The 18,396-nt window shown below is 43.4% G+C and overlaps 1 protein-coding gene across 4 annotated transcripts in view; it reads left to right on the top strand.

Annotated features, from left to right (window-relative positions):
* Positions 1 to 16,476, top strand: part of SLC2A3 (solute carrier family 2 member 3) — an 85,477-nt gene extending 69,001 nt beyond the window's left edge. For 2 of the 4 annotated variants that reach the window (XM_081587938.1, XM_081587937.1), the window contains exons 3-11: positions 5,320 to 5,412; positions 5,955 to 6,115; positions 6,666 to 6,906; positions 7,545 to 7,707; positions 8,260 to 8,447; positions 11,628 to 11,732; positions 12,086 to 12,187; positions 12,821 to 13,024; positions 13,772 to 16,476. In XM_081587938.1, the coding sequence (XP_081444064.1) occupies positions 5,320 to 5,412; positions 5,955 to 6,115; positions 6,666 to 6,906; positions 7,545 to 7,707; positions 8,260 to 8,447; positions 11,628 to 11,732; positions 12,086 to 12,187; positions 12,821 to 13,024; positions 13,772 to 13,984 (1,470 nt within the window). In that variant the 3' untranslated portion in view covers positions 13,985 to 16,476. Of the gene's footprint in view, positions 1 to 3,211; positions 3,356 to 5,319; positions 5,413 to 5,954; positions 6,116 to 6,665; positions 6,907 to 7,544; positions 7,708 to 8,259; positions 8,448 to 11,627; positions 11,733 to 12,085; positions 12,188 to 12,820; positions 13,025 to 13,771 lie in introns of those variants that run through there. The other 2 variants (XM_081587939.1, XM_081587940.1) reach the window with 2 other exon arrangements.
* Positions 16,477 to 18,396: the final 1,920 nt, after the last annotated feature.

Raw genomic sequence — 18,396 nt, 5'->3', positions numbered from 1 at the left:
TAAAGATGGAAAAACATCACGCAGGAATTAAATGACATAGGAGACCCGCTGTAGGACAGTTTGCTGGCCTTCCTGGCTTACTTCCTGGAGGCTGGTTGCCCGAGCTGTGGCTCCTGACTGAATGGAGCTTGTAAGCTAGTGCTGCCTGCTTCCAAATTGCCCCCAAGACCCCAGCCCCCCCAACACATCAGCGAACAGTCATCTTGAGCAGCTGTTATCTGTGGCCCAGGATGAGGATTGCCTAACTGGGAGGTCCCTGTCACCTTGGGGACAAGTCAGGTTCCTGATCCGGTTTCTGAGAAACCCACTTGCTCAAGGAGCATTGTCTCAATATGCTCAGCCTACTCTTAAATTCTTGAGATCCCGTTGAATCGCAGTTGTTACCATTTGAAAAAAGAGTGTTCTTTGTCGCTCTCAGCCCCTTAGCTTTCCTAAAGGCAGTTTGAGTTTAGCCACTGCAAGCAGGTTTCAGATCTCCCTCCCTTTCGCTCTCCCTCCTCTTCTAGCAAGAAGGAAAAACCTACAGATTTCAGACATCTAACACTTAACCCTGGGAATTGTTTCACTACCCTGATTTTACACAAATCATTTGAGACAGATATAATTCTAGGCTTTTACAATGATTTCATCTGTCCTTTCAATAAATATGGGGAAAATAACTCTTGTGGAATCACATTGGAGCCTGCTCTGAGTGGATAAAGGGGTCCTAAAGACCTATTTTTCCTTTCGCTGGTGCCATTTGCTCTTGCAAAACAGTAAAGAAAAAATCATCCGAAAGCAAAGGAGAGGGAGAAATAAAAGACAGAGTGATTTAGAGCCAAGAATGACATGGTGAGGGAATTCCCTGGCGGTGCAGTGGTTAGGACTCCGTGCTTTCATTGCTGCAGGTAGGGGTTCAATCGCTGGTCAAGGAACTAGGATCCCACAAGCTGTGCGGCCAAAAAAAAAAAGAATGATATCCTGACACAAATAATAAATAAAAATCGAAGATTAAAAAAAGAATGAAGAAAAAGATGTGCATCTCTGTGTGAACCTTCAAGGTCCAGCCTCCAGCCTCCTGGTGCCGATGAGCACGTACGAGGCTGGCAGAACAGAGGAGGAACTGAGGATCCTAACTGCTCATTTTAGTTCATTTAAAATTGAAACAGTTGAAAATATTTTCCCATCAAACACAGCTTTGTTGTTTTGATTAGAATGACTTATTACTGTAGCTGTAGAAAACAGAGTCTACGATGGGGATGTATCGTAAACGAAATGTATACACTGGATTTCAAAGACTTACTAGGAAAAAAAGTAAACTATCCTAATATATATTAATACATATACACATAGATCATTTGTTCAAATAGTGTTATTTTGGCTATCAGGTCAAATAAAATAATTATGAAAATCAATTCTTCTAATGTTTTTCTTTTAAAAATTTTAATGTGGTCACTTAGAAAACTTATATAAATGGCTTAGATTGAATTTCTGCTGGCAGCGCTGCCATACAGGATATTCTTTGTCCTTAGGCTGCTAAACTCAGTTGCTGTGGTAACTAAAGGGGCCTCCTGGCTCAGGGTTTCCTGGAATACAGGGGGGTGACGCGGGGGAGGGGAGGGAGGGCTTATGGGAAGGTTTTTTTGGAAGTCACGTTTCACTCATCGCCAGTTTTCTCCGCTAACAACCAGACTGAAAAATACCTTCATTTAGTGGTGATAATTTTGTAACATATATAAATATCAAATCATGTCTAACTGAGTCCCTTCTCTGTCCACCTGAAACTATCACCACATTGTTAATCGGCTATACTCCAATACAGAAGAAAAAGTTTAAAAAGTAAAAATAAAAAAACTTTTACCCCCCCCAAAATAATAAAAAATATCGAATCAGTATGTTGTACACCTAAAATTAATATAAAAAGGTCAATTATACTTCAGTTATTGGGTTTTTTTTAATCCTCATTTAAGGACAGACTACACGATGTGGTTTGTTTCAGGCCCAGTAGTACTAGTTTGGATTCCAGGCCCCCAACCAAAACCCCAAAGGAAGATGCACTATCAGCAGTGACTCCTCCAAATTCTACCTCTTCACCTGCTTCTGCCACCCCCCCTCCTCCCTGCCAGGGTTGCTAGGCTACAGGTTAATAGGCATTGGGAACTTGACTATTGATAATTTTCCGCCATTAAAGGCCTGATGTAATTGCTCACCCAACTCTTTAACTACAACTAAACTGTCCTCCTTCCTTTACTCTCACACGGGAGCCACTTCTCTGGCCTTTTATTTTCCTTCATCTTCCTCTGCTCTCATTTTCCGTCTATCTTTTTCCTCCTCATCTTGCTCACTTCTCTTGTACGGCTTGGAAATCAGATGTCGATTCCTGAGGGCCTGGACTTTTTGATCCTCTATACTGATGAATCCTCAACTTCTTTCTGATAAACACTTTGTGCTCTGCAAATAAAATACCTGTTTAATGGAACCTTACAATTGTTCTCTCTCTAGATGCTGTCAACGTGAAACTAGGGGAGAAACACTGCAGAATGGGTAGAAGTCAGCTGGGTGGGGAGCTGGTGAACGACATTTTCAGGAGTTTGGATTGTGGCCCAGGCCAGCTGATTCTCTGCTGCCTGGAACCCAGAAAGAGTTGGTTTGGCTCCTGGATATTCAGGTTTTCTCCCAGGAGAGACTATGCTAAGTCAGAGGACAAGTGGAGCCAAAAGCTCCTCCAATTCTTCCTTCTTTGGCTTTCCTTCCCTCAGACTGTCCTTCCCTCCCCTCCAAGACTGTAGACACAGCCCGCAATCAAAGAGCAGCTGATAAAGTCATAGGATTATGAATGTTTTCTGTTTACATCCAACGACCTTTGCCGAATATGGATAGCCTTTATTCTCATCTCTTTATGGATTGATTCAATTCTGAGCACTTGGGAGAGCAAAAAATTAAGCGTATCTGCCCTCCCCAGGCTTTTCTGGTAACATTTTGTCTGTGAAACTTGCTCTTAAAAGGGGGAAGGAGGTAGAGCTTAAAAAAAAAAAAAATTGAGTAGGGTGGGGGCAGGATGTGGTTTTGAATAGACTAGTGGCAGGGTGTTGCCAAGGGAGGGGGCAGTGTTTGAGGTCTACATGTTTGTGGAGCTCCAAAGATTGGAGGCGGGTAGGGTGGGGCTGGGGGCTTGTCTCCCGGGCTCCGCCCTCTCCGAAGCTCATATAGGCGCGTGAGATGTAGGCTCGCTACTGAGGACCTGGAGGAAAACTTGCCGCCGAGAGAGGACATTTTGGAGGTTTTGCTGTCTGGAAGAGGGGTCTCTGGAGTCTCACTCCTAGATCTTTATCGAAGATTTGGAAAGAATTAAATTAGCGCCATGGGGACCGCGAAGGTAAGAGCGATACGGTTACTGGTTATTTTTGCCGGCTTGGGATGCACTCGGAAAGGCAAGCCGTACCGGCGTTGGCTGAGCTCTGTTACGCGGAGTCACCTAGCAATCTGGAAGCCTTTCCCATTGCTTCCCCAGCCTGCAGTGCCGCACTTCCACAGTCCTTTTCGGATGTCATGTCCTATAAAGGATTTACCCCAGTTCCATTCACCTTCTTGGGGTGGGAAAAGTCACCTGGAGAAGTTGTGCTTGTATAACACACAGGGGGGTGTGTGTTGTTTTTTTTCTTTAATACAATTAACATGCTTTTGAGAATGTGAAGTTGAGTGTTCAGGGGATCAGGGGCGGTTTGGTGGTGTTGATGCTTTAGACCTTGAAAAGACCTGAGGTTTGTTTTGGGGGTGCCGAGTCGGTGTCCAGCCATCATCTGTTCTATGATTTATGGGATTCCGTGGATTACCTAAGGAGAGAGAATTCCATGATTGTGGGCGCACAGTATATTAATATATTATTGTGTGTTGTAGATGCGGTATTTGTAGGGAGAAAGGCATTTTCACTAAGGTAACTTATCTGAAAAGAAGATGAGAGAAGGGATGAATAAGTGGGAAGGCCCTCAAGGAGTGTAAATGATGAGAGAAAATAAGAGGTTTCTACTAAAAGGAGTGAATGAAGCAGAAAGTGCTGGTCCCGCGGGCCTCGGGGGTTCTTAGATGCCGGTGGAGGCAAGGTCAATTTGGGGAACTGTTAACTCCAGGCCTGCCACTGTCTGACCTGAAAGGGAAGGAGTTTAAGATGAGAAAGGGTTGGCGGGGGTGGGGAGCGCTCAGGCATAAAAATTGAGCTCTCTTGGGGTGGAAATTAAGAATCACACCTACTAGAATTACCCCCGACAAGGTGAGGGATGACTGGGTTGATTTCAGCACAGCCCCCTCACAAAATGTCTCCGTTTTGGATTGGGAGTCAGCTTGTTCTCGCCCCCTGGTGGGTGGGTGGGGGATAGCAGTACCTCTTTAAGTGAACGGGAAGAATTTCAGAAGGGACCAAGGGTACGGTGGCTGGATCCTGCAGATTCTGGGACCCAGAGTTGCGAGCAGCCTGGTGATGATGACACATCACTAGCACTCGTGCTTTTGTGGAATTTGGGGTACGGGTGAGCCTACACTGGCTCTTGCTGTTCGCAGAATAATCTGTTCTCAGCAATCCTAAGGCTTTTCAGTCTGCCCTCACAGTTTTTTCTATCCCTGAGCACAATTTTGTGCTTGCCTGGGGATTTACCTGGGACTGTTGTTTGAATACTTCCAAACGGACTAACTCAGTTCTCCTAACTTGTCCCTTCCCAAAGTTTCTTGCCACAATTTCCCCAGGTTTACTCCCCATGCTCATCTATATCACTGGATAAGCTCTTCAGTTCTTCTGTGTTCTTTATTCATTACCTAAATGGTTAAGTTGTTGTTTTCATATCACCAGTCGGCTGAGTTTTAGTACATAAATCTTCTCTCTTATTTTTTTATTTTCTTTTTTTTTTTAAATTTTATCTTCATGGTATTTTTCTCTCTTTAAATTATGAAAGTATGATAACACATTTACAGAAGACTTGGAAAATACAAAACAAAGTTACATATAGTTCCACTATATATTACAACTTATTTTAAGTAGATATATCAAGATTTTTAGGTGGAATTTTCAATATCAAAGTCAAAAATTAATAGAATGAATATACAGAAAAGTAGAAGAATGTGGTGGACCTGAAAAACACTATGAACCAATTCAACCCAATTAAGATTTATACAATTTTCAGACAACAGCAGAATACAAATTCAAGTTCCCAGAGACTATAAACTGGGAGGCACTGGAACATATCCAGGGACATAAAACAAGGTGCAAAAATTTCATGGTGTGTTCTCCTTAATAAGAGCCAGTCATGGATCAAGAATTTTAAGGACTGTTCTTCTCTACCCTCCCCCCAGGTCACTGGACCTTTGATCTTCGCCATCTCGGTTGCTACCATAGGCTCTTTCCAGTTTGGCTACAACACTGGAGTCATCAATGCTCCTGAGGCGGTGAGTGCCAGGCAACAAGAGTTTGAGTTTGGAGTGGGGAAAGTATTCCTTTAGGTAGGGTTTCCAGAATTATCATGCTTAGACAGACTTGGTAGCTTGCTCGGCCAAGACTGAGATGGGGCATGATACTGGTGGAGATCTAATTGAATCATTGATCAAAGCAAGAGGCTCAGGGCAGGGCCTTCCTGCACCCTGGACTGGGCCTATTCACCCTCTCACCCTCTGGTGACACACTTCCCTTATTGTCCCGTAGAGGTTAGTTACAAAGTTGGGGTGCAGTGTGAGGTCATCCCTAAACAGAAGTACATCAGTACTACTACCTACTGGCATTTTCAGGACAACTAAGTTATTCTTTTCAGATCTGGTAACATGAACTCCAGTGTTACCTGTCTCTTCCATTGCCATCTATTTATTCCCTCGACTCTCTACCTAGAAAGTAACTGGAACACTGTTTTCTTAGGGAGGGGAAGATCCTGAGTGTTTATCTCTTTTCTCATACAACTGTAATGATCTTTTCTTCCACCACCCATTTTAATTGGCAGATCATAAAGGACTTTCTCAATTACACTTTGGAAGAGCGGTCAAAAAACACCCCATCCAGCGAGCTCCTCACATCCCTGTGGTCCTTGTCTGTGGCCATCTTCTCCGTGGGTGGTATGATCGGTTCCTTCTCCGTCGGACTCTTTGTCAACCGATTTGGCAGGTATTGACCAGAAACTGCGAGGAAGGAAGTGTACTGGTTGCATTGAAGATAAGCATTGAGGCTTAGAGCAGGGAGGTGATGGTGCATTTGAATGGAAAGCATGTCACATTCCCATCAAGGGAAAACCAATCCCACAGACCAGTCTCCACCCCCCTCCCCCACCCCCCAGCCACATTCAGGCCTAATGATGAGTCTGGGGTGGAGTGGGACAATTTTAATTTCTAGCAAACTTATAGCTGATGGATGCTGTTAGTTTGTGGATAACTTTGAGAACAAATGGCCTTAAAGTGCTTGCTAAAATCCTACCCTACGTCCTATAGCTAGGACGTAGAGGAGAAAATCTGCAACAAGTTCTCTAGGTGTGTCTTATGTAGGCCGAGGTGTGGGAACCATTAGTCCTGATTATCCCAATTAGATATGTTCGGATACTAGAAAGTGGAAAAGTTAGAGCAAAAGATGTATGAGCCTGAAGAATGGTAGAGTGAGTAGAAAGAAGGGGAGAGGTCGACTCTGTTTTGCAAATTTCCCTTATCTTTGTTTAACCTTCCAGGCGCAATTCAATGCTTATTGTCAACCTGTTGGCCATAGCTGGCGGCTGCCTTATGGGATTCTGCAAAATAGCAGAGTCGGTTGAAATGCTGATCGTGGGCCGACTGGTTATTGGCCTCTTCTGCGGACTCTGCACAGGATTTGTACCCATGTACATTGGAGAGGTCTCGCCTACTGCCCTGCGGGGTGCCTTTGGTACTCTCAACCAGCTGGGTATCGTTATCGGAATTCTGGTGGCCCAGGTACTCTAGAACTTATTGAGTATTCATTCATGCTCGTTAAATGAATTTGCACAGATAAAGTCACCAAAAAAAATGTGTGGCACAGGGAACTATATTCAACATTCTATGATAAACACAATGGAAAAGAATATAAAAAAAAGGTTCTGAATATGTATATATATAATTGAATCGCTTTGCTGTACATTGGTACTTAAATCAACCATGCTTCAATTTTTGCAACAAAGAATGTCTGGCACTTATTCCACTATATATGTTTCAGATATTAATATTACTAGAGCTCATAGATGGCTAAGTAGGGTAGAAAAAGAAAAAGCTATCTTTCCTTGTGATAGAAGGCCACATGATTTTCTGAGCATTTTTGTTTTTAATCAGTTTGTGGCTTCCCCAATGGCTCAGTGGATAAAAGAATCCACCTGCAATGCAGGAGACACAGGAGACTCCGGTTTGATCCCTGGATTGGGAAGCTCCCCTGGAGGAGGAAATGACAACCCAATCCAGTATTCTTGCCTGGAGAATCCCATGGATAGAGGAGCCTGGGGGGCTACAGTCCAAAGGGTCGCAACGAGTCAGACATGACTGAGCAACTAAGCATGTGGCCTATAAAGTATGGAATTTATAGTATTGTCTTTGGTTTCTAGATCTTTGGTCTAAAAGGCATCTTGGGGACTGAAGATCTCTGGCCTCTGCTCCTGGGCTTCACCATCATACCAGCCATCATCCAGTGTGCTGCCCTTCCATTTTGCCCTGAAAGTCCTAGATTCTTACTCATTAACAGAAAGGAGGAGGAGAAGGCAAAGGAGAGTGAGTATCCTTCATGCTTTCACTGTAGGAACCTCAGGACTGTGGTTTTAAGATGAGGGTTTTGGATCTGGTTCTTGTCATCTCCTTTCCCTTCCCTCCAGAACCTGAGCGGAGAATTGTCTGATTACTCTGAAGTCACATAGGGTAGGAGAAGGCAATGGCAACCCACTCCAGTACTCTTGCCTGGAAAATCCCATGGACAGAGGAGCCTGGTAGGCTACAGTCCATGGGGTTGCTAAGAGTCAGACACGACTGAGCAACTTCACTTTCACTTTTCTCTTTCATGCACTGGAGAAGGAAATGGCAACCCACTCCAGTATTCTTGCCTGGAGAATCCCAGGGACGGCGGAGCCTGGTGGGCTGCCGTCTATGGGGTCTCAGAGTTGGACACGACTGACGTGACTTAGCAGCAGCAGCAGCAGCACATGGGGTAAGGGGTGAGAAGGCGAGTTAAGGCCAGACACAGGGCTCCTCAGAGGGGTGTTTACCCAGCTGTCTCATAGGAATGAGGCATTAGCCAGCACCTTATCTGTGACCGCTCCTCTTCCCTAGTCCTCCAGAGACTCTGGGGCACCGAGGACGTGGCTCAGGACATCCAGGAGATGAAGGATGAGAGTGTGCGGATGTCGCAGGAGAAGCAAGTCACAGTGCTAGAGCTCTTCCGCGCCCCCAACTACCGGCAACCCATCATTATCTCTATCATGCTCCAGCTCTCCCAGCAGCTCTCTGGGATCAACGCGGTGAGTGTCCATTCGGGGCAGATGTGTCCTACACATTTCACTGAAATCACCTGACCAGCTTCCCTGGTGACTCAGTGGTAAAGAATCACCTGCCAATTCAGGAAAATGAGGGTTCGATCCCTGGGTCAGGAAGATCCCCTGGAGGAGGAAATGGCAACCCATTCCGGTATTCTTGCCTGGAAAATCCCATGGACAGGGGAGCCTGGTGGGCTACAGTCCATGGCGTCACAAAGATTCAGACGTGACTTAGTGACTAAACAACAACACACCTGACCAGAGGCAAATCGCACTGGCCACTACTCACCTTCTGACATACCCAGGGTCTCTCACAATGTATGCCTGGTAGTGGTTTTTCAGAAGATACACATTATCCAGGTTTAGACTTGCCTTTGTATTTAGCTTCTAAAGTTATATCTATAATGCACGTTTCCTGTGGCAAGATGAGAGAATGAAAAATTTCTCATCCTTAGTCTTAGAACTTGTGAACATTTGTCCTCTTCCAGATTTTTTTTAACATTATGGAGTATCACAATTTATCTAATTTTTATTCATCCTCTGTTTTGGACTGCTTTTTTTCTTTTTTGACTGTGCCTCTCAGCTTGCAGGATCTTACTTCTCCAACTGGGGATCAAACCCGTGCCTCCTGCATTGGAAGTGAGGAGTTACCAGGCCACCACAATGAAACTGCTAAGTCTAGTCACTGGACCACCAGGGAATTCTCAACCACTCACTTTTAAAATATCCAGTTCTCTTTAACTCTGATCTGTCTTGGATGATGTCATCAATGATAACGTAGGCCATGTAATCCATGCAGATCTGAGAATTGACACACCTTGGGGTTTTTTCTGAGGACTTTACAACCTGAAATCAGTGTAAAGTCCTAGGGAGCAATTAGGAGGTGTATGGGCACCCAGACAGAGCTGGCCTTACCATTGTGTATATTTTTTGCAACTTAGAATAGTGACTGTGATTGTTTAAAGTGTGGGGCCAAATGGAAGCTAGCATTGGGTAGGTAGCCATGGTATTCTGTGCAAAAGTCTGCTTCCTTCTTTTGAGTCCTGGGTGTGAGTAGAGAAGGTATTCCTACACCTCTGTCCTTTTGCAGATAAAATATTTGGATATATTTGGATATGGAGAACACTCCAGACCTCTCTCTAAGTACCAATTCATGAGCTGAGGATTTGCCATCATAATATGATCACTGTGATCAAACCATTTTATGACAAAGCATTTTTTGCAAAAAATACATGATAACTTAAAATAGTAAGTTGGTCCTTAGCCTCTCTCCCTAATGCACCACAAGGAAACTTGTATTTTTGCTTCCCCTGAGGGATTAGAGGCTGTTACATTAGAACCTGGGAGGGAAGATAGTCTGAAAAGTCTTCTTGGGTGGTTCTGATGGATCTCAGTCTCAAATTTCCTTATTTGAAAAACCACTGTAGTAAAACGTACACTCAGGACTATCCAGAACAGCGAGACTGAGACGAGAGGGAGGTGTCCAGGTATAAGACAGGTCCTGAGAAGGCTGCCTTCTTCAATTCTGCACCCCAGGCACCTGCTTGCCTCCCCCAAGTCTAATCCCTGCAGAACAAGATCAGGGAAAGACCACCCTGGGAAAGTTAACAAATGATAGATGAGTGCCCTGCAGGCAGGACCCTTCCCCCTTCCCTCCTCCACTTCAGTAAATGGTGGGTGAAAGTCACTTTTCCAACCTACCTTTGAACAGACTATGTTTTCTAATCTCCCTTAAAGGCAGAAGGGTAAGAGGCTGGACAGTGTTTACCCACCAAAGTAAAACTGGCTTTCGGTAAGGTGATGTAGGGGTGAGCTTAACCTGGCTCCAAGGTTCCAGGCAGCATGACTTTATTATAAGAAGTTTTCTTGAGGTGTGTATGTCTGAGTTAGGTTTTTGATATGTGTGCTTTTATATAAGAAAGAGAATTGCCATAATTATTCATCTCTAGTTTTAACTGTTCAAACGTCTTTCCTTACAAGCTTCATGTTATTAAATATTTTTGGAATTTTTTTTTAAAAAGCAAGTTTTAATTAGCTCACCCTTGCTTCTCTCCCAGAGCAGCAGTTGTTAATGATGATGACACTATTTATCTCAGTTTCCAAGAGCACAGCCTGAATCTTATTTTGGAAAATATACATGGTTTCTATCTTAGGCTGTAGGGCTTTGAAGACTTGTTTCTGCAGACAGTCACTCCCAATATGGAAGCGTATGTTGATCAAAAACTCTGATGAAGGACTGTTCCCTGGCAGTCCGGTGGTTAAGACTCAGCACGTCCTATGCAGGGGGCACAAGTTCAATCCCTGGTTAGGAACTAAGATCCCACATGCCGCATGGCCCAGTCAAAAAATAAAAATAAATAACAATAAGAACAAAACAAACAAACAGAATGTACCACACTAATTTATTTTATTTTTTAAGTCTGCTGAATAGGAGCTGCCATGGAGGCAGATATTCTGGGTGAAATCATAAACTCCCAAACCAAGCCTAAGGGCCTGAGCAACCTAGATCCTGTTGCCTTGTTATCTTCAGGTCTGAGTCCAATGTTTCCACATCTCTTAAGTTATGGTAGTTGTGGCAGCCCTACGTATTAGCACAGTGTTGACCAAATAACAAGAATAGTATAAATTGTAGCTTATTTAATAGTGTGAATTCAATTAAAATAATCACTGGTGTTATTTACTAAAACACCTGCAAAGATCCAGTGCCTGGAATTCCAGCCCACGTTCTAAACACAAGCAGGCTGAGGTTACCCTTCTGTTTCTTCACTGTCAAGTTGATCCATCAATGCCTGTCATTGTTGGTGGGGATGGGAGTTGGGGTAAGAGCCTACTGGTAAAGCAGAATTGAAAAACTTCACTGGACTTAAGCCATTCTATCTAAGTTACTAAAGCAGACTTCAGGAAGAGACTAAATGGAGCAGTAAGAATGAGCATAGTTTGGAGGAGAAAAATGGAACTAGTAGCTAGAATTGAAGACAACTAAGAAGAAAGTAAGTTACAAAAGATCATTTGTTTGCAGAAAAGAGACTGTGATTGAACAACAACAACAAAAATTGCTGGAAAGTACTCCTGAACTTCTGGGACTTTGGAGTTGATTTTTTGAGGGTTCAGTGTAACTGCTATGCACAACTGTATTTCACAGTTGCACCTTTTGTTCCCTGTTAGGTGTTCTACTACTCGACAGGAATCTTCAAAGATGCAGGTGTCCAGGAGCCGGTCTACGCCACTATCGGGGCAGGTGTGGTCAACACCATCTTCACCCTGGTGTCTGTAAGTCAAATGTTTTGATCATTTTCAAGCAGGGTGGAGAATTCTTGCTACACATAGTCAAGGATAGGTGGCATGTCCTTCCATCTCCCTGCTGCCTTTTAGTTAAACCTTTTTTGTTCTAATTCCCTGTGGGGGAAAAGAGCTATTGAATGATGGGTGAATGAACAGATGGGCAAAGGGAAGCACAGAGGGGACCGTGTAGGATGCTTTTAACTCAGAGCTAGAACAGAGGCAGTGTGACTATCGCAGGTGCCCTGCTGCTGGTCAGGCAGCTTCCAGTAGCTCGTACAGTGTCTTCATGAAAAAGAAAGTGACATTGTTTCACAGGTTGTTTTTCTAAATCATTTTTTTAGGTGTTCTTGGTGGAAAGGGCTGGGAGGAGGACTCTACACCTGATTGGCCTTGGAGGGATGGCTTTTTGTTCCATCCTCATGACTATTTCTTTGTTGCTAAAGGTGAGTACTCTTTGTAAAGGAAAGGGAGGAGTGGGGAAAGGTGAGGGGGTGGGTCGTCAAGGTTTGGCGATTATACAAGTGAACTTTGGGAGAAGCAATATGTGCAAAGTTTTAAGAAAAGTGGATTTTCAGAGATAGATAATTAAATTGCTGTCATCCCTATAACTATATAATTAAATTGCTGTCATCCCTATAGCTATATGACATATAGCTTGTAAAATACATGGTCTCACTTCATTCTTAAAGAGATGTTAAGGTCATTAATCTGGTCTTACAGCTGATGAAATGGTCTCAGAATGTGCAGAATGACACATGTGATCATACTGCTAAGATTCCAAGGCCCAAGGCCGCTAGGACTTCCTTGACAGTCCAGTGGTTAAGAATCTGCCTTCCAGCACAGGGAGTGAGGGTTCAATCCCTGGTCAGGAAACTAAGATCCCACATTCTGCATGGCACAGCCAAAACAAAAACAGGAACAACAACAAAGCCCAAGGTTTCTAGGTCCAGTAACTCCTTTATATCATGGGATAGAAGGAACTTTTCATTATTCCATCAGTCCTCATCTGTGGGAAGCTGGTGCCTACCTGGGCATGATGTCTTTAATACTAACTTTCCTCTGTTCCTTTCTCATAGAATGATTATAGCTGGATGAGCTTTATCTGTATTGGGGCCATCCTGGTCTTCGTGGCCTTCTTTGAAATTGGCCCAGGCCCCATTCCTTGGTTTATTGTGGCTGAACTCTTCGGCCAGGGACCCCGCCCGGCTGCCATGGCAGTGGCTGGTTGTTCCAACTGGACCTCCAACTTTTTGGTCGGACTGCTCTTCCCCTCGGCCGCAGTAAGTAACTTAAAACTCACCCAACCCGTGTTGAAACCAGCTAATACATAGTTCTGCTTAGAAACAGAATGGCAATAATAGGCCTTAGGACTCCAAATCAATATTTAAAATCCATCATTTGGTGTAGCAGTAATGGCCTGATCCAAAAGGCTCACTGAGGATAGGATGTTAATGATGTAGGTCCTATTGTAAAATGGCCTAGAGTTGATTTGTTAAATAAAGGAACTAGCATTGGACATCTAGGATGCATTTCCAATTTCTGTCAGTCTTTTAGAAACCCAGATTTTAAAAAATAATCAAAAGGACTTTTCTGGTGGTCCTTTGGTTAAGAATTCACCTGCCAAAGCAGAAGACAGGGGTTCGATCCCTGGGGAAAGACTTCACCTGCCACATGCTTTTCAATGAGAGACGCCCACACACTGAAACTGAAGGGTAGCCCTCACTCACAGCAACTAGAGAAAGCCCAAGCGCAGCAGCGAAGACCTGGTGCAGCCAAAAATAAATAAATAATGATATTAATCAAAAGTCCTAAAAACTCAGTAGGTATTTGGAAATGGCTGACTTGAATGACTAGGAAAAGGAATGACACAAAATTGCAGAGAAATCTAGGAAGTTACCAATGAAATCATGAGCAAGTCTCTGAAGAGACCGCACTGTTTTGATGAAGTTTAGAGGGGTTATGCCTTCAAGCCTATTGGAAATATGATTGTGAGGGAACTGACTGACTCTTCTGTATCTCTTCACCAGTTCTACTTGAAGGCCTACGTTTTCATCATCTTCACCGTCTTCCTCGTTATCTTCTGGGTCTTCACCTTCTTCAAAGTTCCTGAGACCCGTGGTAGGACTTTTGAGGAAATTACACGAGCCTTTGAAGGGCAGGTGCAGACGGGAACCCGTGGTGAGAAAGGCCCCATCATGGAGATGAACAGCATCCAGCCCACGAAGGACACCAACGCCTAAGACGTGCCTCCTACCCACCTCCCTCCCGTCACGAAAAGCAACCTCCCCCTGAGCAAGCGGGGAGACCTCATCAGGTCGTAACCCAGGACTGTTTCTGAATGCTGCTACTCCATTCCTTTCTCATCCACACATTCGATGGGCGCTCAGAGGATCCCAAGGCTGGGGTTAGTCGTTGTCTTCAATGGCTTTTAAAGATTTCATTTCTTGGACATTCTCTTCAGCTCAGGAGAGACCAAGTAAACCTACCTTCATTTCAGGAGGGATTGGCCTCTTGGTATGTGACAACTTGGCCAGCTCCTGCTCCCTTAGGTTCTAAAATTGCCTCAAGGCATTTTGGGAAGTGGGCTAAAAGGTGCCATTCCTCCAACCTCAGACTCACCAGAAAGCAGGTACACTTAAGAGTGGAGGGCAGAGAGGGATTCCATAAGAGCTCCTTCTTCACTTCCGTACAGCTCTGCTGAGCAAATTAACTTGAGTTTTATTTATTTTATCTTCTGGTTTTATTGCATAAATATTTATTTTTTTAAATATAAAGTAATTTTACCAAATAATGAAAGCATAAGGAAATTGAGGTTAGAGGGAGGTGCTTCAAGAGAGGTTATAGGGTGGAAGATTTGATACCGAAGAGGTTAAGGTGCAATAAGAAGGGAAGGATTTAGGGAGAAAGGTCATGCATGATTGGAGGATGCATGATGTGGTGTGTGAGGTTTGCACGTTGCCTCTTTAACAATTTCTATCCTTCAGATAAAAACTCTCAACTTTCTCAGAAAAGTCATGTGCCTGTATAAAGAAGCTATTGGTTTCCTTTGGAACTTTTTTCTTCCTTTAAGATTATATGTAGTATTACTTGAAATCTAGGATTATTGCTAAGGTGGGCATTGTAGTTAATAGGGGTTTATGGGTTCTAATTTTGGATGGAGTCCAGAGAAGGGATGGTTATTTCTACAAATCCTCTCTCCCCTCACTGGACCGAGCAGCTTCTTTCTCTGTAGTGAACTCACTTTTTTAAAAAAAATATTCCTATCACCCATCTGGTGGGAGAGCCTCCCAAGTGAGCAACCAAAAATCTTGGTTCTTGGTAGAGGTTCATTATTTCTTCAGTTTGTTGTTTAGAGGATTTTAGATGTTGAGTTTTATTTTGCTTTAAGCCATAGCTTTAAAAGAACTTAGAGATGTTTATAGCTAATTTGGAATTTGTAACCTCAGCGCTGGAAGACAATTTATTTTCCTGAACAATTATTATCCAGTTGAAGTGTGTTATTACACGAGGGTCATCTCATGCTTGTTTATGTCTGTTTACCGTGTCAAGTTACCCTTGTTACCATGTTACCATAGTGTTATGTCAGGTGCCCCCTGAGGGACTTGAACTTTGCTGTAGACCACACATGACAGTCTTTGTGGATGTGCGGCAAGGCCCACACGTGAGCGTGAACGTGTGTGCACCGTCACAAAGCAGTTGCTGGTTATCTTGTTACGTTCCTAAGGCCCCTATTGGGTATAATGTGTTCAGACTCATTGGTGTATATGTAAACAACACTGCCTCTGCTGGGTGGAATCTGCATCAATGGTTTTCTTTGAAACTTCAGAGTTCCATCTCGTCTGGCTCCCTTTCCTTGTTGGAGAGGACAGAGAGAACTCCCTAAATGTTGAGACTGAGAGTGGAGGACTCACTCTCCACTCAGATAGCAGGAGAAGACAGGAAAGAGTGTGAGACCAGGACATGATGCCTCCTGGGGGCGCTGGAAGGGCGTCATGGGGGAGAGGGAGGCATTTTTAAGGGAACGATAAGCTTCTAGATCTGCCGTGGCCAGAGGGTTTGCTGAGATCACATTTACCACAGCCCACGGCCACCTCCAGGATCATCCAGTATTTTTAGAAGTGAAGACTGGGCTCTTCATCCCTCCTTCATATGTTGCTTGATCTCCCTTTCCCTCTTTGGTGCTTACATATTTCAAGCCCTTCAGTCAAACCCTCACCTATGACGGTATTTTGGTTCTAAGTTCTCACCATTCCCTCTGGTTGCTGAGGCTTTGGGTACAAAACTTGCAGAGCCTTGAGATAGGGCTTTGCTGTGACGGGGGATTGTCCTCCAACTGCACCTCTGCTCCAACTCCTCAGACCAGTGGGTTGGCAGTGGTGCAGCATGGAATTTTTCCCAGTTCTCAGTGACCAGGTTGTGAATAATTTCCAAATGGATTTTTTCTATTATTGTTACTACGGTTCTTTGTTTTGAAATAAAATTCTGAATGTACATATATAACATCACAGGCTTGGTTTTTTGTGTGTGTGTTGGGGGGGGACCTTCCTCTGTAACAACAAATCAGCTTTAAACACCGTGTGGCTGCTCAGTACTTGTTGTAACCTAAGTAAGTTTCTTATATGAGAGTTTTGTACGAATGAAAATAGCCATACTTGTTTATTATGCGCAGACGAAATGGAAAAGCCTTAGTGCATTGCCTTGCATACTTAATAAATTATGTTGCTTGCTTTCACCAGTGAGAATCTTCTGATTTTTCTCTTATGCTCTTTTCTATTTCCTTTCTCCTCCAATCTTTGATCTCTGAAATTCATCCTACATTAATGTCAGGGTATTCATATATATACACATATAATATATGTGTGTGTATTATATGTTTTCCCAATGGCTCAGCAGTAAAGAACCCACCTGCAGTGCAGGAGATGTGAAAGACGCAGTTTCAGTTGCTGGGAGGGGAAGATATTCCCTGGAGTAGGAAACAGCAACCCACTCAAGTATTTTGCCTGGAAAATCCCATGGACAGAGGATCTTGGTAGGCTACAGTCCATGGAATTGCAGAGTTGGACACAATTGAGCAAGCACATTGTATTTATATCACATCTATATATATGTATACACTGTAACACATACACGTATATATCACTGTACTGCTGAAAAATTCAATAGCTTCCAATCAATTACTACCCTGGCTTAACACAACCCCTCTCCATTTGTTTCACTGGTTTTTTTTTGGTTTTTAAAAAATTTTTATTTTACATTCAGCTACAGCTGATTTTGTGAAGATAAGGACAGGAAAGCATGGCGTGCTGCAGTCCAGGGGGTCGCAAAGAGTTAGACACGACTTAGGGACTAAACAACAAAACTAGCTAATTTACATGTTGTTTCAGGTGTACAGCAAAGTGATTCAGTTACACACATATCCATTCTTTTTCAGATTCTTTTCCCATATAGGTTACTACTGAATATTGAGTAGAATTCCCTGTGTTATACAGTAGATCCTTGTTGTTATTTTATATATGGTAGTGTGTGTATGTTAACTCCAAACTCCCAATTTATCCCTCCCTCCCCATGTTGTTTACCCTTTGGTTAACCATAGATGTGTTTTTGAAGTCTGTGAGTCTGTTTCTGTTTTGTAAATAAGCTCATTTGTATCTTTTTTTTTTTTGAGGTTACATATATAAGTGACATATTTGTCTTCCTCTGTCTGACTTACTTCACTTAGTATGATCATCTCTAGGTCCGTCCTGATTTAACACTTCTTAACTTATGTAAGAAAACACTTCATACCCACGATGGGCGCTCAACATTTTGATGCTTTCCTTCATGTAGTTATGAAACTCCCTTGCCCAGTTTCCATTCATTTACTACAGATACTTGAAAGGCTACTCTCTTATTTCTACGAGGCCCAAGCAGGAGCTCCATAAAGACTTCCTTGCTCCCAACATAAACTTACACTGTGGTTCTCTGTGTGTTAGGGGTGGAATGAAAGGATGGAATACCCTGGCCGGCAGTGAGTGCATCATATTCTCCAAAACTGGTTGCTTTAGCTCCTTTTTTCCACCTTTGCTTCCTTATAACTCATTCTCCACATGACTAGAGTGATCCTTTTTAAAGTCAGATCATGTTGGGACTTCACTGGTGGTCCAGTGGTTAGGCATTCACACTTCCACGGGAGGGCAGGGTTCAATCCCAGCTTGGGGAACGAAGATCCCATATGCTACGTGGTGTGGCCAAAAAAATCAGAACATGTCAATTCCCTGTTCAAAGCCTTCCAATTCCACTTAAAGTAGTCATGCTTAAAATAGTATCCAGGCTCTTCAGGGGACGGTATCTAGAGGATTTCAGAATGGCCCAGGGTTTGACCTACATAGTTGGCTGTCCTACAACACAACCTCTAACAAAACTAGGCTGTCTGGGACTCCTGGTGATAGAATTACAAGGAGGTTGGGGAAGCATCAAAGCCTACGATCTGAAGATCTAATGAGGTGGTCTGAAATGAAAAAGCACGTCAGCAGGACCTATGGTGGGTCCGTGGGAGCCAAATGTGTCCTCGACAGGATCAAGCAGGATTTCCTTCTTGAGGAGCAGAAAATCATGCAAGTGTTGAAGGCAAAAGAAAAAGCACAACACTTAAGAGTCAGAAAGCTAAATTTAA

Source organism: Giraffa tippelskirchi, chromosome 4 (assembly GCF_054371585.1).
Source record: "Giraffa tippelskirchi isolate mGirTip1 chromosome 4, T2T-mGirTip1v1.2.pri, whole genome shotgun sequence".
NCBI lineage: Eukaryota > Metazoa > Chordata > Mammalia > Artiodactyla > Giraffidae > Giraffa > Giraffa tippelskirchi.
The sequence above is the reverse complement of the archived record's forward strand: the minus strand, read 5'-3'. Positions and strand labels throughout refer to the sequence as shown.